The 17,202-nt window shown below is 46.8% G+C and overlaps 1 protein-coding gene across 2 annotated transcripts; it reads right to left on the bottom strand.

Moving 5' to 3' along the window:
* Window positions 1-898: 898 nt before the first annotated feature.
* On the bottom strand, window positions 899-17,170 carry LOC123768946 (msx2-interacting protein). Of its 2 annotated transcripts, XM_069309102.1 has the most exons (7): window positions 11,088-17,170; window positions 9,544-11,048; window positions 8,870-8,972; window positions 7,499-7,664; window positions 6,632-6,823; window positions 2,632-2,738; window positions 899-1,625 (listed from the first exon to the last, which is right to left on the bottom strand). In XM_069309102.1, exons 1-7 carry the CDS (start codon window positions 17,144-17,146, stop codon window positions 1,343-1,345), a joined length of 8,415 nt encoding a protein of 2,804 aa, XP_069165203.1. In that variant the 5' UTR covers window positions 17,147-17,170; the 3' UTR covers window positions 899-1,342. The 2 variants fall into 2 exon arrangements, with proteins under 2 accessions (XP_069165203.1, XP_045615763.2); XM_045759807.2 differs by having other exon boundaries at window positions 9,544-17,170.
* Between the last annotated feature and the right edge of the window lie 32 nt (window positions 17,171-17,202).

Below are 17,202 nucleotides of genomic sequence, written 5' to 3'. Positions count from 1 at the left end.
ATCGGGACCTATGTATTGGTGTTGCCCTGCACTTTGTAGACCCCTATTTCCACCGAACACCGGTGTATCTGCGGCTGAGTCGGCAGCCATGGTTTCATGTGTCGTAAATCACAATGAAAGAACCTGAAAGAGTGCTAGACATGATGCAGTCAATGACGTCAAGAGAAGTTTAGCTACAGATCCAGCACAAAGAGAACCTCAGTTGTGCAGACCTGGCAACAGTCACAAGCGCCCAGGAGGAGTCACCCTGCAGCCATGGAGGGAAGGTAAACAAGTCGTATGGGATTACACGTGTGCGTCTACATTGGACTTATACCTATCTACCTTACAGTACAGCTGAGGGAGGCGGGGCGGCCACCTTCAGGAGACCCAGAAACTATAATAAGTACAGAGACCTAAAGCGTTGTTGCAAGTTCGTGCCAATATGCTCTTGAGACCCTGGAGGCCTGGGGATAAATGTGCACTTACGTTCCTGAAAGAGGTGGGTGAGGAACTCGTTAGGCAAACTAAGAGACTCAAGAGCGGCTAGTTTCCTGTTTTAGAGCCTTTAGAGTGTCGCGATCCAGAGAAGAAATGTTTGCTGTATCTTGGGCATGCATCCCACCTCCCAAGAGCTGGATGAAGTTTTTGAAGAGTGATTGTTAAATGTGTGTGTGTTTTCTGTAAGTTGTAACAATGTGATAAAAAAAAAATAGAGGGTGGTAGAAGAAAATATTAAGATGTTCAGTGAGAATCTACAAGGTCTTCTCTCTGGTAACTCTGGTTTCCCTTCAAAAGGCATAAATCTTTCGCCTTTTATCAGCATACTAGGACACCTGTCCTCTTACAAATTACGTCTGACTTTAGCCGTTTACCCGTATGGCCGAAAACTGACGTAATTTGAAAATAAAACAAAAACTGAAAATAAATTTGGGATTCTTTTTTTTTTCCAAAACAGTAAGTTAAGGGTTCTTTGGCAGGTTAAGAGGGCAGGAAATTCTCCTAAAGTTTCAAAACGTCATGAAAAACATTAATTGAAAGTTTCCTCTCCTAACCTAACAGACTAGAGAGACATTAGAAAGAATTTTTTTCAGTGTCAAAGTATATAACAAATGGAATGCATTAAGTAGTGATGTGGTGGAGGCTGACTCCATACACAGTTTCAAATGTAGATATGATAGAGTCCAATAGGCTCAGGAATCTGTACACCAGTTGAGAGGCGGGACCAAAGAGCCAGAACTCAACCCCCGCAAACACAACTAGGTGAGTACTTAGCCGGGACAGTACATCACTTAGTGAGCCGATTTCATTTCAAATAACGTAAGTTTTCCGCCATAGCGCGCATACGCGCGAAAAAGTGACGTTATTTTGAGAGGACGGGTTGACTTGCTATATACTTCTCAGTGTCAGCATATCCACGCTCGAAGTACACGTCGAGGTCCTCGGGCTCGGGCGGCACCAGAGCCAGGTAAAACTTGCGTAGGTTCTCCTTAGACATCTCCAGGGTCTGGTTGAAGGCCGTGGTGGGGCCGTAGGTCTCCTCGTCGTCCTCGGGGCAGATATCAAACTCTCCGGCGAAGGCGTTGATGCTGAGGGTGGTGTCGCCCTTCAGCGGCATGTTGTTACTCATCCCTCCGTCCATGTACCTGTCCATGGATAGTTCATTCACCATTGTACACAAGCATAAACCACACACTAAATTCATCTATCCAAACAACAGCTAACCATAACAGTTATTATAGCGGTCAAAGTTAATACCATTTATTGTTATAGAGGAACGTAAACAAAATGTAATAAGACTAACAATCAGGAATTCCGGGTTTGAATCCCGAACGAGAAAGAAATGGCTGGGCGCGTTTCCTATCACCAAATGGTCCTGTCCACCTATCAGTAAATAGGTACCCAGGAGTTATATAGTCAGTTTGTGGGGTTTTATCCTTGGCAGGGTCAGTAATTCGTCCTGGAATGGGGGAGGGGGCAGCTTGATATAAGCCTGACAAGTACTCTACGTATAACCTGGCTGCCTGTCTCTCGACACAATGAATTCTAAATTATATTGGTATTGCCTCCAGTGACCTAGCGGACCTCACAGCACAGGAAGCCATTCGATCGTACCTAGCAATATACCAGAAATTCATTCCATATTCACATAAACTCATTCCATGATCACATAAATTCATTCCATATTTAGATATAAACTCTAATTCATAATATCGCGCAACCGTTGGATAGATTGATGGCTGACTACTACCAACATGAGTGTTGTTGACCAATCCCCAAGGGCTTACTATCATCGTAATAGGAAGTGGAACCACCCATTACTAGGCTACGTATCGTCACACAAGGTTTAACTCGTGGACATGTAATAGAATGGAACCTGTCTATGTCCTAATTTCGTTGTTCCACTTACTGTCATACATCTAGTTGAATGTCCTGATTTTCAGGATGACTGGAAATTTTGCTTCTCCATTTGCCCATATAGTATGGCTCGATAAAATGCTATTTGGACAAAGCTCCAGCATTGCTATCCTAAAGGATAACTAGAAACTCAAGAATCTTCAGTGAACCACCAAGATAAAACTTAGATTTTGCTTGATAGAAAGCCTCAGCCTTCCCCAGCCGGGGAGTCACTAGTACTCGTGAAATACTCACCTGCGTCCCTGGAATGTTGGCACCGAAAACCCGGAGATTCCGGGCAAGAAGCAGCAGCAAAGAACTGCTCTCAGCAGCTCGTCTCGTGACTTGTACTCGCTCACCACCTGTATCGTACATGTCAATATTATTGTATCTTCTCAACACCTGTATCGTATGTGTCTCAGTATTGTTGTATTCTCTCATTATCTGTATCGTATGTCTTATATTATATTACCTGGCCAGATGTAAATTGTCAGCAAAATTATTCACACACTGCGTCACTGTGTGATAGCGTGCGAAAAAGATACGTAGATTTAGAGACAGTTCTATAACAAATGTTCAAGAAATTTGTTAATATTTCCTTCAAAGCGATCTACTAATATAAATTGTAGCCAAATATCCAAAGTTTCCTAACTTTGGGTATTAAATACGGGTGATTGTAACCCTTCCACTACCGAATGGGGAGAGGGTGCATGATAAGCAAATCCAATTATGAAACTAGCTCACCGCATTTATATATAAGTTGCTTAGCCTAGAGACCATACCTGTGGTCGTTCTGAAACCCATATAGTTGATATAATATGCATTGAAGTGTGTAACTAGTTTATCAAGACTGTAGCATACTTAGGTGAATTAATTTTTAATTTGAGTGGCTGTTTTTTGAATCCATGTAGAATCACTAGTTACACTACGAATGTGTTCTAACAGTTCAACTATTACTACATACTGATACTTTTTATTACAACACGGATATTAGGTATATTTAGTTCCCTCCGCTTAGTGGGAACTTTGGTAGCTTATTGGACAGCCAAATATAATACTGAGGGGCTTAATTTTGCATTTTTTTCGTTTTAATAATTTTGCCATGGTGTACGATTAAGGCTGGTGCATGATAGTATAGCAGAGATCTTATGTTTTCTAAATCTGGCTTTATATTGATGTAAATTTTTGACTGTAGTTAAGGTACATAAGGAGGCCTGAGATACTAATATATTTGAAAAATGAGACATAGCCTATTGATATGTTATTACTCTTCAATTTATGTGGTCTACCTTTGCAATTACAAAATTTGTCTGTTAAATACCTGAGTTTTTTCCAGCATTGATTATAAAACCAAAGCTCTCATAAGCTACATGTATGCATTTTAAGATTGCATTTCGCGAGGGTTTTTGTGTCTTCAATGATATCAACTGCTGCAGTGAACCCCATATAGTCAGCCTCGTGACTCAGGCTCTGCTCCTAACATGAGAGTTATTTCTCACTGTCCTACAGAGGACCAAAATCACAGTTTACCATAGTTTGCAGAGTAAACTACAGTTTGGCGATTGTTATATATTATCGTATCGGATGGATGCTCGCTTGACTGTTTTGTTTGGATGCTCGCTTGACTTGTTTATATCGTCAGGTCAGCTGTGTCGTGTTTATGTACAGGTTTGTGTAATGTTAACTTCTAGTTTAATTTCTGTATATTCTAGCTTTTAGTCATGTGCAGTTGGCTATCACTGGTTTAAGCACTGTTTATGTTATAGTGAATAGACAGTGCTCAAACTGTGTATAAGTATAGTGTATTAATGGCTTGTGTTATTGCAGGATATAACTGTACTGCAATTATTTGATCAATAAAGCCACATGTCTGGCGACGCTTCTCATTCACCTCAGCGATACAGAAGCATTGTAAAGGCATTAAGGCGTCACTGAGCAACTTTGTTGGAACAGGAAAAGATGACGACAGTGTGTGGGATTTTCGAGGGGGAAGAAGCGCCATGTTCGAGCTTATTTCATCATTGCTAGCCAACGATGGAACGAACAAGGACCTGCCGTGTGCCACGGGTTTGTGCCGTGTGCCACGGGTTTGTGCCGTGTGCCACGGGTTTGTGCCGTGTGCCACGGGTTTGTGCCGTGTGCCACGGGTTTGTGCCGTGTGCCACGGGTTTGTGCCGTGTGGAGGCGTCACTGGTCATTGTGGGGTCGAGGGAGCAGCACGCAATTCGCCGCCACTTATTTTAAGAGTACATTTCTTGGGTTTTGGCGAAGAAAACTGCAGTAAACAGCAACTTAGGCTGGTGCTGTGAGCAAGAAGAGGGCGATGGTGGCGTTCATCTCGACTTGTGGAACCAGAAGGCCAGTCTGAGGCCAAGGGAGGGTGATCATGCCCGGGCCAGATTCACGAAGCAGTTACGCAAGTACTTACGAACGTGTACATCTTTCCTCAATCTTTGACGGCTTTGGTTACATTTATTAACCAGTTTACAAGCATGAAAACTTCCCAATCAACTGTTGTTATTGTTATAAACAGCCTCCTGGTGCTTCGGAGCTCATTAACTGCTTAATAATTGTAAACAAAGCCGCCAAAGATTGAGAAAAGATGTACAGGTTAGTAAATGCTTGCGGGACTGCTTCGTGAATCAGGCCACCTTGAGAGAAGGTCTGGCGGTCCCAGGTGAGGACCTGTTGACAGGTGAGCCCAATTGTTACCTGCGTATTGACGCCACACTCAAGTCAGGACAAGAAGTCGACAATGACGGTCGAATTAAGAATTAATGGTCGACCCGAGAGGTAAATTCCAGGCGCCATCTTGACTTCGTGTAAGCCAGCGTCGTCGCTCCAGTAATTATGAGGTAAGCGCCTTTGATTGGTACAGTTTAACGTGTACAGCGATATTAAGTGCCCAGTTATCTTACATTGATGGTTACATATTTGATTTAGTCATGCATATAGTGATTATGAAGTGATATTAGAGAATTAAGAGGAGTAACATGATGGACACAAGAGCGACACATACCGCTCGACGGTGTTGGAGCTCTAACTGACAGCGCGTTGCGGGCAGGAGATTTTAGGTGTGGACTCGCCCGGATGGGGGAGTACCCTTGGCAGTTTTTTTTTATTATTATTTTCTGCCACAGACGTGGCCACACATTTACAATGCTAACCAGAATATATACATTTTCTTCTGTCCTCCATGTACAGGGTTAGAGATGTGTTAAACATATAGTTCAAGGGTTTATTGAAGCAGTTTGCGGGGTATATACATTTTAGCACGGGCTCACCATAGCCCGTGCTACTTGGAACGTGTTCCGAGTAGCTGAATCTATAACAACAAGATTAATGAAGACGAGAACGGTAGCCTAGCGAGGCACACGTTGACGTACAGAGACTCCATGGAAGAATAGTAATTGTTGAAGTACTGACTGACATTGTACCATATTCTCAAGTAATTGTTTATGTATTGTTTCAATAGTTATGTATGTTCTTGATGAATAGTGATCATAGTCACTATTCATCAGGACAAGTTTATTCATCAGACAAGTTTATTATATTAATAACGAGTTCTGTATTGATACGATTTTTATATGACATGCTATAATTTCCTAAGTTGTTGATTAACTAGGTTTTTATGACTGTGATCAAGTTACGTGCTACAAGTTGGGCACCAAGTCCAAGGCATCAGTTAATCTTTATTGTTTATTTTGTTTGTAATAAATGTTTGTCTGTTAGACAACTTTGTCTTGACAAATTTCATGCAAATCCGAGTAGTTCCTTAGTGAGTGACTTGACATGATGTATTATCAGAGGAAGTAGCAGCATGAAAAGCGTGCCGCTGCACCTTTTCCAGTTTATTTATGTGCTTCTTGAGATTTGGGCACCATACAACTGCTGCATATTCCAATTTTGGTCTCACATAAGTCATGAACAGTTTCTTTAGTGTTTCACCATCTATGTAATTAAAAGCAAGTCCGAAGTTGGAAAGTGACACATATACTCTCCTCTGTGTGTTCTTTGTGTGTTCCTCTGGCGACAGCTTATTATCCAAAAACCACCCAACCTAAAACCACCAGTATGCTTACTCACCTAGTTGTGCTTGCAGGGGTTGAGCTCTGGCTCGTTGGTCCCGCCTCTCAACTCTCAGTCAACTGGTGTACAGATTCCTGAGTCTACTTGGTGCTATCATATCTACGCTTGAAACTTGTGTGAGTGTGTGTGTGTATGTGTGTGTGTCTGTGTGGTGGTGTTGACATACCTCGTTGGTGAGCGTGGCGGCGCGGGTGAGGGAGAGGAAGAGACGACCCGAGGCGCGGACGTGGGCGTCCTCCGGCAACATCTCTAAAAGGTTCTTCAGGAGCGGCTCCTCCAGGAAGAAGAACGGACTCAGAGGCCCCAGCATGTAAGACCGCGTCGCCTTGGCCGTCTTCAGCAGTGTTTCCCGCACCGTCTGTAACGACTCACAGCGGCCCAGTAAGGTCACCATCTACAGTCATATATATATATATATATATATATATATATATATATATATATATATATATATATATATATATATATATATATATATATATATATAATATAGTTATCAGTAACGCAAGCTACCAACTTCAGCAAATTTCTTAAGAGTTAAAGAAATCTATTGTTTCATTTAATCTGCTATTACATTTAGATTTAGATTTAGATTTTTATATTCAGGTAAAGGTACATCCATTGAGTTACATAATGACGGATTTAAAGATAGAGATAGTATATAAAATACCTAAAGCTACTGTTACCATAGAGTTACATAATGACGGATTTAAAGATAGAGATAGTATATACAATACCTAAAGCTACTGGTACGCATAGCGTTTCAGACATTCAGTTAACTAGAGTTATTAAAGAGCATTGAAGGTGGTGACGTTTGTGTGTTATGATAATGACACCGGCCAGATGAGGTGATATTGGGGGGACCGTTTGGGTTCAAGACGTATGCAATAATAATAATACAAGACGTCACCGTGTACTGACCTGTACAGGGACGTCACCGTGTACTGACCTGGAGAGGGACGTCACCGTGTACTGACCTGGAGAGGGACGTCACCGTGTACTGACCTGTACAGGGACGTCACCGTGTACTGACCTGTAGAGGGACGTCACAGATGAGGCAGGTGGCGATGAGGGAGCCGACAGAGGAGCCGGCCAGCCGCCCCCGGAGGAGGCCCGGGGCTCGCTGCTGGAGGCAGGAGGCGGCACCCACCAGGTAGATCCCCAGGAACCCACACCCGCAGAATGTCACACCTGTGATGCTGAAACACACGTGACCCCTGGTGTTATGACGTGACCCCTGGTGTTACGACGTGACCCCTGGTGTTATGACGTGACCCCTTGTGTAATTTTGGAATAAAGTGGAAGAAAAATGTAAGTTTAGGGAGGCAGAGGCTGACAAGTTAGCCCCAAGTGAGACGTTTTGTGATCTATCATTGTGCTCTAAGTAACAACAGTTTCTTACACGCCACAATTCTTAGCAGCTGGAAGGCCATACAGTGACCGATACTTGGGTATTGGCTACTTCTAACACTACACACATAGTGTACAAACACTAATGGCATAGCTCGAGTACAGGGGGGGAGTTGTGTAAAACCCTGGTTTGTGTCTCGGAGAGGCTGCAGGATCCAGTAAATTCAGTAGAACTTCGGTTTCAACTCTTTTTTTGACCATGTCGTAGCTCAGTCGATTAAGGCAGCGTCTGGGATGCTCCCGGACGCGGGTTCGAATCCTCGTCACGGTCCTTGTGGATTTGTTCATTGGTTATTTCTACTTCTTGTTTAATTCTAAGAGTGTTAAGAGTTTGATAACTGTGAGTGAACATGTTATGTCACGTCTTAGAGATTCTGAAGTAGTCTTTATATATGTGTTTGTTGAGGATAACTTTGGTTGGTGACAATGGTTATGTGAGCGTTGCTAGTCGTGTCATAATGTGTCACACCACGAGGCTAGCAGTATCATAATGTGTCACACCACGAGGCTAGCAGTGTCATAATGTGTCACACCACGAGGCTAGCAGTGTCATAATGTGTCACACACCACGAGGCTAGCAGTATCATAATGTGTCACACCACGAGGCTAGCAGTGTCATAATGTGTCACACCACGAGGCTAGCAGTGTCATACTGTGTCACACACCACGAGGCTAGCAGTGTCATAATGTGTCACACACCACGAGGCTAGCAGTGTCATAATGTGTCACACCACGAGGCTAGCAGTGTCATAATGTGTCACACCACGAGGCTAGCAGTGTCATAATGTGTCACACACCACGAGGCTAGCAGTGTCATAATGTGTCACACCACGAGGCTAGCAGTGTCATAATGTGTCACACTACGAGGCTAGCAGTGTCATAATGACACAGTTCCCCTAAAATATTTACACATGTATGGGATACATTATACATATATTTACACAGTATAGAAACATTAGGAAGGAACCTCTAATGGAATATAGAGCAGTTGTACCTCTCAAGCGACTTCTTCTTCCTCTTGTCTTGAGGAAATGTTTCCACGGAAGACCTGCCGTACGTCTCATGCTGGCGCCTGGCCGCCTCCATCCCCGTGGCTCCTGAAACACCGGCCCTGTCACTTGTTACTCATCACAACACCGTCCCCTCTCACTCGTTACTCATACAACACCGTCACTCTCACTTGTTACTCATCACAACATCGTCCCTCTCACTACTCATCACAACACCGGCCGTCCCTCTCCCTCATTACTCATCATATCATCATTTCTCTCACTCATTTCTCATCAATTATCATTCATTTGCTGCAAAAAAATGTGCTCCAATATTATTTAGTAAATTTAAGTTTCTTCAATGACGTTATGAGCAAAATATTAGTTACAATTACACACACAGATCACACTAACGTGATGCATCACATGAACAAATCCACAAGGGCCGTCGCGAGGATTCGAACCTGCGTCCGGGATCATCCCAGACACTGCCTAATCAACTGAGCTACGACAGGGTCAAAAAGAGTTGAAACCGAAGTTTTACTGAACTACTGTTTCAACCCTTTTACCCTGTCGTAGCTCAGTGGATTAAGGCAGTGTCTGGGATGCTCCCGGACGCAGGTTCGAATCCTCGTCACGGCCTCTTGTGGATTCGTTTATTAGTTACAAGAATAGATACCTAGACTCTGAAGCTTGGCAGTGTGGTTGACCTGTGTCCAGTGTGGCAGCGGCTTGTCATCCAGAGGCAGGTCGATCTCCACCATATCCAGGTCCGGGAGAGACAAGATGGCGGTCATGTGGTAGTAGAGAGCCGTGTATATGTCCGGTACTTCGTGGTAATACAGGTCCCCGGTCTCCACCTCCATTTGGTAGTACTCTGTGATTGTGTTCTTCTTCATGTCGCCTCGACGCGAGGAGAATATGGTGGTCTTTGACGCATTAAGACTGTTGTTTGTCTTAATTGGTGGTGATGACTGAGGGGTGACGACGCCTGAGGGATGGTATAGGTCCTGTTCCATTACTGGTGGTGATGACTGAGGGGTGACGACCACTGAGGGATGGTATAGGTCCTGTTCCATTACTGGTGGTGATGACTGAGGGGTGACGACCACTGAGGGATGGTATAGGTCCTGTTCCATTACTGGTGGTGATGACTGAGGGGTGACGACCACTGAGGGATGGTATAGGTCCTGTTCCATTACTGGTGGTGATGACTGAGGGGTGACGACCACTGAGGGATGGTATAGGTCCTGTTCCATTACTGGTGGTGATGACTGAGGGGTGACGACCACTGAGGGATGGTATAGGTCCTGTTCCATTACTGGTGGTGATGACTGAGGGGTGACGACCACTGAGGGATGGTATAGGTCCTGTTCCATTACTGGTGGTGATGACTGAGGGGTGACGACCACTGAGGGATGGTATAGGTCCTGTTCCATTACTGGTGGTGATGACTGAGGGGTGACGACCACTGAGGGATGGTATAGGTCCTGTTCCATTACTGGTATAGACGCTACAACATCTGACTTGACAGGCGGCAAACTTGACGGAGGTTCACTGTACACGTCATATGTGTTGCTTGACAGTGTTGTGTCCGCGTCGGGTCCTGAACTGTCAATAGGGTCCATGTACTCGTCCTCACTAGACGAGGTGTGTCCTACACTCTCTCGCAGTGTCCCACTCTCGCTATATTGTGTTCTTAAACCTCTGGGTGACCTGTGAACATCAGTGTCCGGTACTGAACCCCTGGGTGACCTGTGAACATCAATGTCCAGTACTGAACCTCTGGGTGACCTGTGAGCATCAATGTCCGGTACTGAACCTCTGGGTGACCTGTGAGCATCAATGTCCGGTACTGAACCCCTGGGTGACCTGTGAGCATCAATGTCCGGTACTGAACCTCTGGGTGACCTGTGAGCATCAGTGTCCGGTACTGAACCTCTGGGTGACCTGTGAGCATCAATGTCCGGTACTGAACCCCTGGGTGACCTGTGAGCATCAATGTCCGGTACTGAACCTCTGGGTGACCTGTGAGCATCAATGTCCGGTACTGAACCCCTGGGTGACCTGTGAGCATCAATGTCCGGTACTGAACCTCTGGGTGACCTGTGAACATCAATGTCCGGTACTGAACCCCTGGGTGACCTGTGAGCATCAATGTCCGGTACTGAACCTCTGGGTGACCTGTGAGCATCAATGTCCAGTACTGAACCCCTGGGTGACCTGTGAGCATCAGTGTCCGGTACTGAACCTCTGGGTGACCTGTGAACATCAATGTCCGGTACTGAACCCCTGGGTGACCTGTGAGCATCAATGTCCGGTACTGAACCCCTGGGTGACCTGTGAGCATCAATGTCCGGTACTGAACCTCTGGGTGACCTGCTATCATGTATGTCATGATCTGAACTTGCGAGTAAGTTGTGATCTTCCTGGGTGACGAGTGAACCTCTGGGGGATGTCCTAGCAGCTTGAGCACCCAGCCCCAGGAGCTGGGAGGTGTCGCTCTCAGCCTCCACATTACTGAACCGTCGCACCAGATAATTAAACATTTCCATTCCGATTGACCTTCTGGGTTCGTTACTAACTATAGGCTCGGGTTCAGTGTTCGACTCCTGCTTCTGAGCTACTTCGGGGAAGGCCCTAAGGTCATGGAACCCTGGAAGTGCAGTGCTGCTGGATCGGCGGATTTTGCTCTCGGACTCTGACTCGCTGGAACTTCCATCAAGGTTCGATGTCGACTTTTCCTCATCGTCCGACAGGGAAAAACTGGGTACCGTTATCTTCTCCCTGAGGGACTCCTGATCGTCGCCTGCGCCGACGCCTGAACGCTTGGATGATCTACGAACCTCTACATCGTCCACTGAGTCTCGGAAAGACCTGTGAATTTCCAGTTCATCTACAGAATCTTCGGGCGATCTGTGATCGCCCTGGTGGTCCTCTGTGGAAATTTTGGAAGACTCATAATCATCAAAGTCTGTCACTGAAACTCTGAGTAACTTTAAATCTTGCTGGTCACCTATGGAAGCTGTGAGTGATTTACGATCCTCCAAGTTACCTACCGAACTTCTTGGTAATATTCTACCTCTCTGGTCTTGTTTAAAATCTCCGAGTGACTCTTCCAGGCAACTAGCTGAGTTCTCTGGCGGCTGAGAGGTGGCGCTGAGCTCATCCAGGTGTCGGGGAGGTGCTGAGTCCATGTCGCTTGGCGGCTGCTGATCCGCACTCAGCCTACTGGCCAGGAAGTCGATGACTGTAGTGGTTATGGAGCGTCGCCGAGGTTCAACGCTCATCGCCACCTCTGGCTCGCCAGTCTCCAAGCCCGCCGTAGAACCTCTGGGTGAGCGAGTCTCCGAGCCACCTGTGGAACCCTTAGGGGCCCAGTGACTGTCTAAGAATGCTGACGGCCTTATGGGGGTTTGATCTACCAGTTCTACATCTGAACCTCTGGGTGAGCGAGGCTCCAATCCTGCGGTAGAACCTCTGGGTGAGCGAGGCTCCAATCCTGCCGTAGAACCTCTGGGTGAGCGAGGCTCCAATCCTGCCGTAGAACCTCTGGGTGAGCGAGGCTCCAATCCTGCCGTAGAACCTCTGGGTGAGCGAGGCTCCAATCCTGCCGTAGAACCTCTGGGTGAGCGAGGCTCCAATCCTGCCGTAGAACCTCTGGGTGAGCGAGGCTCCAATCCTGCCGTTGAACCTCTGGGTGAGCGAGGCTCCAATCCTGCCGTAGAACCTCTGGGTGAGCGAGGCTCCAATCCTGCCGTTGAACCTCTGGGTAAGCGAGGCTCCAATCCTGCCGTAGAACTTCTGGGTGAACGAGACTCCAATCCTGCCGTTGAACCTCTGGGTGAGCGAGGCTCCAATCCTGCCGTAGAACCTCTCGGCGAACGAGGCTCCAATCCTGTCGTAGAACCTCTCGGTGAACGAGGCTCCAATCCTGCCGTAGAACCTCTCGGTGAACGAGTCTCCAATCCTGCCGTTGATGAACATTTGGGTAACTCGTTAAATAATTTTCGTACACCTTGGTCCACAAGATGTGATGGCACTGGAGACTGGTGGTCCGGCACTGGTTCACTGCTGAGCACTACCAAGCCAATAGACTTGCGTGGTTCGTCACTATCAAACGGTTCTTCCCTGGAGTGACGCTGTTCTAAACCCAGTGATTCCTCCTCGGTGACTGTCTTGTGGGGCTGGGAGTCGCTTGGGGTGCTGCTCCTCAGCCCTCGTCCATCTTCCCAGACGTCAGAAACACGGTACGTCATGAGTTCCGGTTCTGATTCGTCACTTGATCCTCCGGCCGATACATCTCTGGTGGGTTTCTGGTATTCAAGATTTGATGCGGGGTCATTTAGCATCCACTCTACATCGAGTTCTGAATCCGCATCGCTGCCCGAACTCGGGTTATAATCCGTCTTATCTTCAGCAACTGAGCGGCGAATACCTTGAGTCATGATCTCTGAGAGCGGTTGAGATGATGCCTCTGGTTGTGTATAATGCTGTGTGCGACGCTCGGTCTCTGACACTGGAGTGGGACTGTTTCGCTCTCTTCCGACCTGTTGACTTGTCTCGTGCTGGAAGTCAGAATCTATGTTGTCTGTATCGGAACTCCTGTCTGACCGCCGTCGTTGCCTCTCAGTAGAATCAAGAGATTTTGTTTCTAAACTTTCGTCATTTGTTGACCATTGCGACTGAATCTCTGGCGTTAATTTATATATCTCGTCCTGGAATTGAAGATATGGTTCTAGGTCTGTAATTGACTTGCGGTACTGAAGATACGGCTCCGCTAGCTTCAAGAACTTTTCCCCAATATCTGCAGCTTTCTCAGAATTATTTTCATCCACCAAATCACCATCTGCTCCTCGTGCTTGAGGATCAGGAGAACGGAGAGGGAGCTTGTCGGCTGGTGTAGAGGTGGGCGACTTGCCCTCATCTTCAGCCTCCCGCTGGGTCCACATGCGTCGTTCCAGTGGGTCTATATCCTCCCTTCCAAAATCCTTTTCTATATGGCGCACCATCCGTGGAGCCTCTTCTTTGTCTGACTCTCCACGGTGCCCGTCTCCTTCCCCACCACTGGTCGACTCTCCACTTCTCAAATCTGGGCCGTGACGTCTGGTCGATCCAAAATGATCAGTTTGTGACTCAAGATCTCTGGTCGATCGTCGACGTTCCATGTCTTGTTCATCACCTCTGGTCGATTTTCGACGTTCCATATCTGGCTCATCAAGTCTGGTCGATTTTCGACGTTCTATGTCTGGCTCATCAAGTAAAGTCGATCTTCGACGTTCCAAGTCTGGTTCATCTCCTCTAGTCGATCTTCGACGTTCCGAGTCTGGTTCATCTCCTCTGGTTGATCTTCGACGTTCCAAGTCTGATTCATCTCCTCTGGTCGATCTTCGACGTTCCAAGTCTGGTTCATCTCCTCTGGTTGATCTTCGACGTTCCAAGTCTGGTTCATCTCTGGTCGATCTTCGACGTTCCAAGTCTGGTTCATCTCCTCTGGTCGATCTTCGACGTTCCAAGTCTGGTTCATCTCCTCTGGTCGAACTTCGACGTTCCAAGTCTGGTTCATCTCTGGTCGATCTTCGACGTTCCAAGTCTGGTTCATCTCCTCTGGTCGATCTTCGACGTTCCAAGTCTGGTTCATCTCCTCTGGTCGATCTTCGACGTTCCATGTCTGGTTCATCTCCTCTGGTCGATCTTCGACGTTCCAAATCTGGTTCATCTCCTCTGGTCGATCTTCTATGTTCCAAGTCTGGTTCATCTCCTCTGGTCGATCTTCGACGTTCCAAGTCTGGTTCATCTATTCTGGTCGATCTTCGACGTTCCAAGTCTGGTTCATCTCCTCTGGTCGATCTTCGACGTTCCAAGTCTGGTTCATCTCCTCTGGTTGATCTTCGACGTTCCAAGTCTGATTCATCTCCTCTGGTCGATCTTCGACGTTCCAAGTCTGGTTCATCTCCTCTGGTCGATCTTCGACGTTCCAAGTCTGGTTCATCTCCTCTGGTTGATCTTCGACGTTCCAAGTCTGATTCATCTCCTCTGGTCGATCTTCGACGTTCCAAGTCTGGTTCATCTCCTCTGGTCGATCTTCGACGTTCCAAGTCTGGTTCATCTCCTCTGGTCGATCTTCGACGTTCCAAGTCTGGTTCATCAAGTCTGGTCGATCTTCGACGTTCCAAATCTGGTTCATCTCCTCTGGTCGATCTTCGACGTTCCAAGTCTGGTTCATCAAGTCTGGTCGATCTTCGACGTTCCAAGTCTGATTCATCTCCTCTGGTCGATCTTCGACGTTCCAAGTCTGGTTCATCTCCTCTGGTCGATCTTCGACGTTCCAAGTCTGGTTCATCTCCTCTGGTCGATCTTCGACGTTCCAAGTCTGGTTCATCTCCTCTGGTCGATCTTCGACGTTCCAAGTCTGGTTCATCAAGTCTGGTCGATCTTCGACGTTCCAAATCTGGTTCATCTCCTCTGGTCGATCTTCGACGTTCCAAGTCTGATTCATCTCCTCTGGTCGATCTTCGACGTTCCAAGTCTGGTTCATCTCCTCTGGTCGATCTTCGACGTTCCAAGTCTGATTCATCTCCTCTGGTCGATCTTCGACGTTCCAAGTCTAGTTCATCTCTTCTGGTCGATCTTCGACGTTCCAAGTCTGGTTCATCAAGTCTGGTCGATCTTCGACGTTCCAAGTCAAGTTCATCTCCTCTGGTCGATCTTCGACGTTCCAAGTCTGGTTCATCTCCTCTGGTCGATCTTCGACGTTCCAAGTCTGGTTCATCTCCTCTGGTCGATCTTCGACGTTCCAAGTCTGGTTCATCTCCTCTGGTCGATCTTCGACGTTCCAAGTCTGGTTCATCAAGTAAGGTCGATCTTTGACGTTCCATGTCTGGTTCACCTATTCTGGTCGATCCTCGACGTTCCATGTCTGGTTCATCTCCTCTGGTCGATCTTCGACGTTCCATGTCTGGTTCATCAAGTAAGGTCGATCTTCGACGTTCTAAGTCTGGTTCATCAAGTCTGGTCGATCTTCGACGTCCCAAGTCCAGTTCATCTCCTCTGGTTGATCTTCGACGTTCCAAGTCTGGTTCATCTCCTCTGGTCGATCTTCGACGTTCCATGTGTGGTTCATCTCCTCTGGTCGATCTTCGACGTTCCAAGTCTGGTTCATCAAGTCTGGTCGATCTTCGACGTTCTATGTCTGGTTCATCAAATAAGGTCGATCTTCGACGTTCCAAGTCTGGTTCATCTCTTCTGGTCGATTTTCGACGTTCCAAGTCTGGTTCATCTCTTCTGGTCGATCTTCGACGTTCCAAGTCTGGTTCATCTCCTCTGGTCGATCTTCGACGTTCCAAGTCTGGTTCATCAAGTAAGGTCGATCTTTGACGTTCCATGTCTGGTTCACCTATTCTGGTCGATCCTCGACGTTCCATGTCTGGTTCATCTCCTCTGGTCGATCTTCGACGTTCTATGTCTGGTTCATCAAGTAAGGTCGATCTTCGACGTTCCAAGTCTGGTTCATCTCTTCTGGTCGATTTTCGACGTTCCATGTCTGGTTCATCTCCTCTGGTCGATCTTCGACGTTCCAAGTCTGGTTCATCTCCTCTGGTCGATCTTCGACGTTCCAAGTCTGGTTCATCAAGTAAGGTCGATCTTCGACGTTCCAAGTCTGGTTCATCTCTTCTGGTCGATCTTCGACGTTCCATGTCTGGTTCATCAAGTAAGGTCGATCTTCGACGTTCCAAGTCTGGTTCATCTCCTCTGGTCGATCTTCGACGTTCCATGTCTGGTTCATCTCCTCTGGTCGATCTTCGACGTTCCAAGTCTGGTTCATCTCCTCTGGTCGATCTTCGACGTTCCAAGTCTGGTTCATCTCCTCTGGTCGATCTTCGACGTTCGATGTCTGGTTCATCAAGTAAGGTCGATCTTCGACGTTCCATGTCTGATTCATCTCCTCTGGTCGATCTTCGACGTTCCAAGTCTGGCTCATCTCCTCTGGTCGATCTTCGACGTTCGATGTCTGGTTCATCAAGTAAGGTCGATCTTCGACGTTCCATGTCTGATTCATCTCCTCTGGTCGATCTTCGACGTTCCAAGTCTGGCTCATCTCCTCTGGTCGATCTTCGACGTTCGATGTCTGGTTCATCAAGTAGGGTCGATCTTCGACGTTCCAAGTCTGGTTCATCTCCTCTGGTCGATCTTCGACGTTCGATGTCTGGTTCATCAAGTAAGGTCGATCTTCGACGTTCCATGTCTGATTCATCTCCTCTGGTCGATCTTCGACGTTCCATGTCTGATTCATCTCCTCTGGTCGATCTTCGACGTTCCAAGTCTGGTTCATCTCCTC

Source organism: Procambarus clarkii, chromosome 64 (assembly GCF_040958095.1).
Source record: "Procambarus clarkii isolate CNS0578487 chromosome 64, FALCON_Pclarkii_2.0, whole genome shotgun sequence".
Lineage (NCBI taxonomy): Eukaryota > Metazoa > Arthropoda > Malacostraca > Decapoda > Cambaridae > Procambarus > Procambarus clarkii.
The sequence above is the reverse complement of the archived record's forward strand: the minus strand, read 5'-3'. Positions and strand labels throughout refer to the sequence as shown.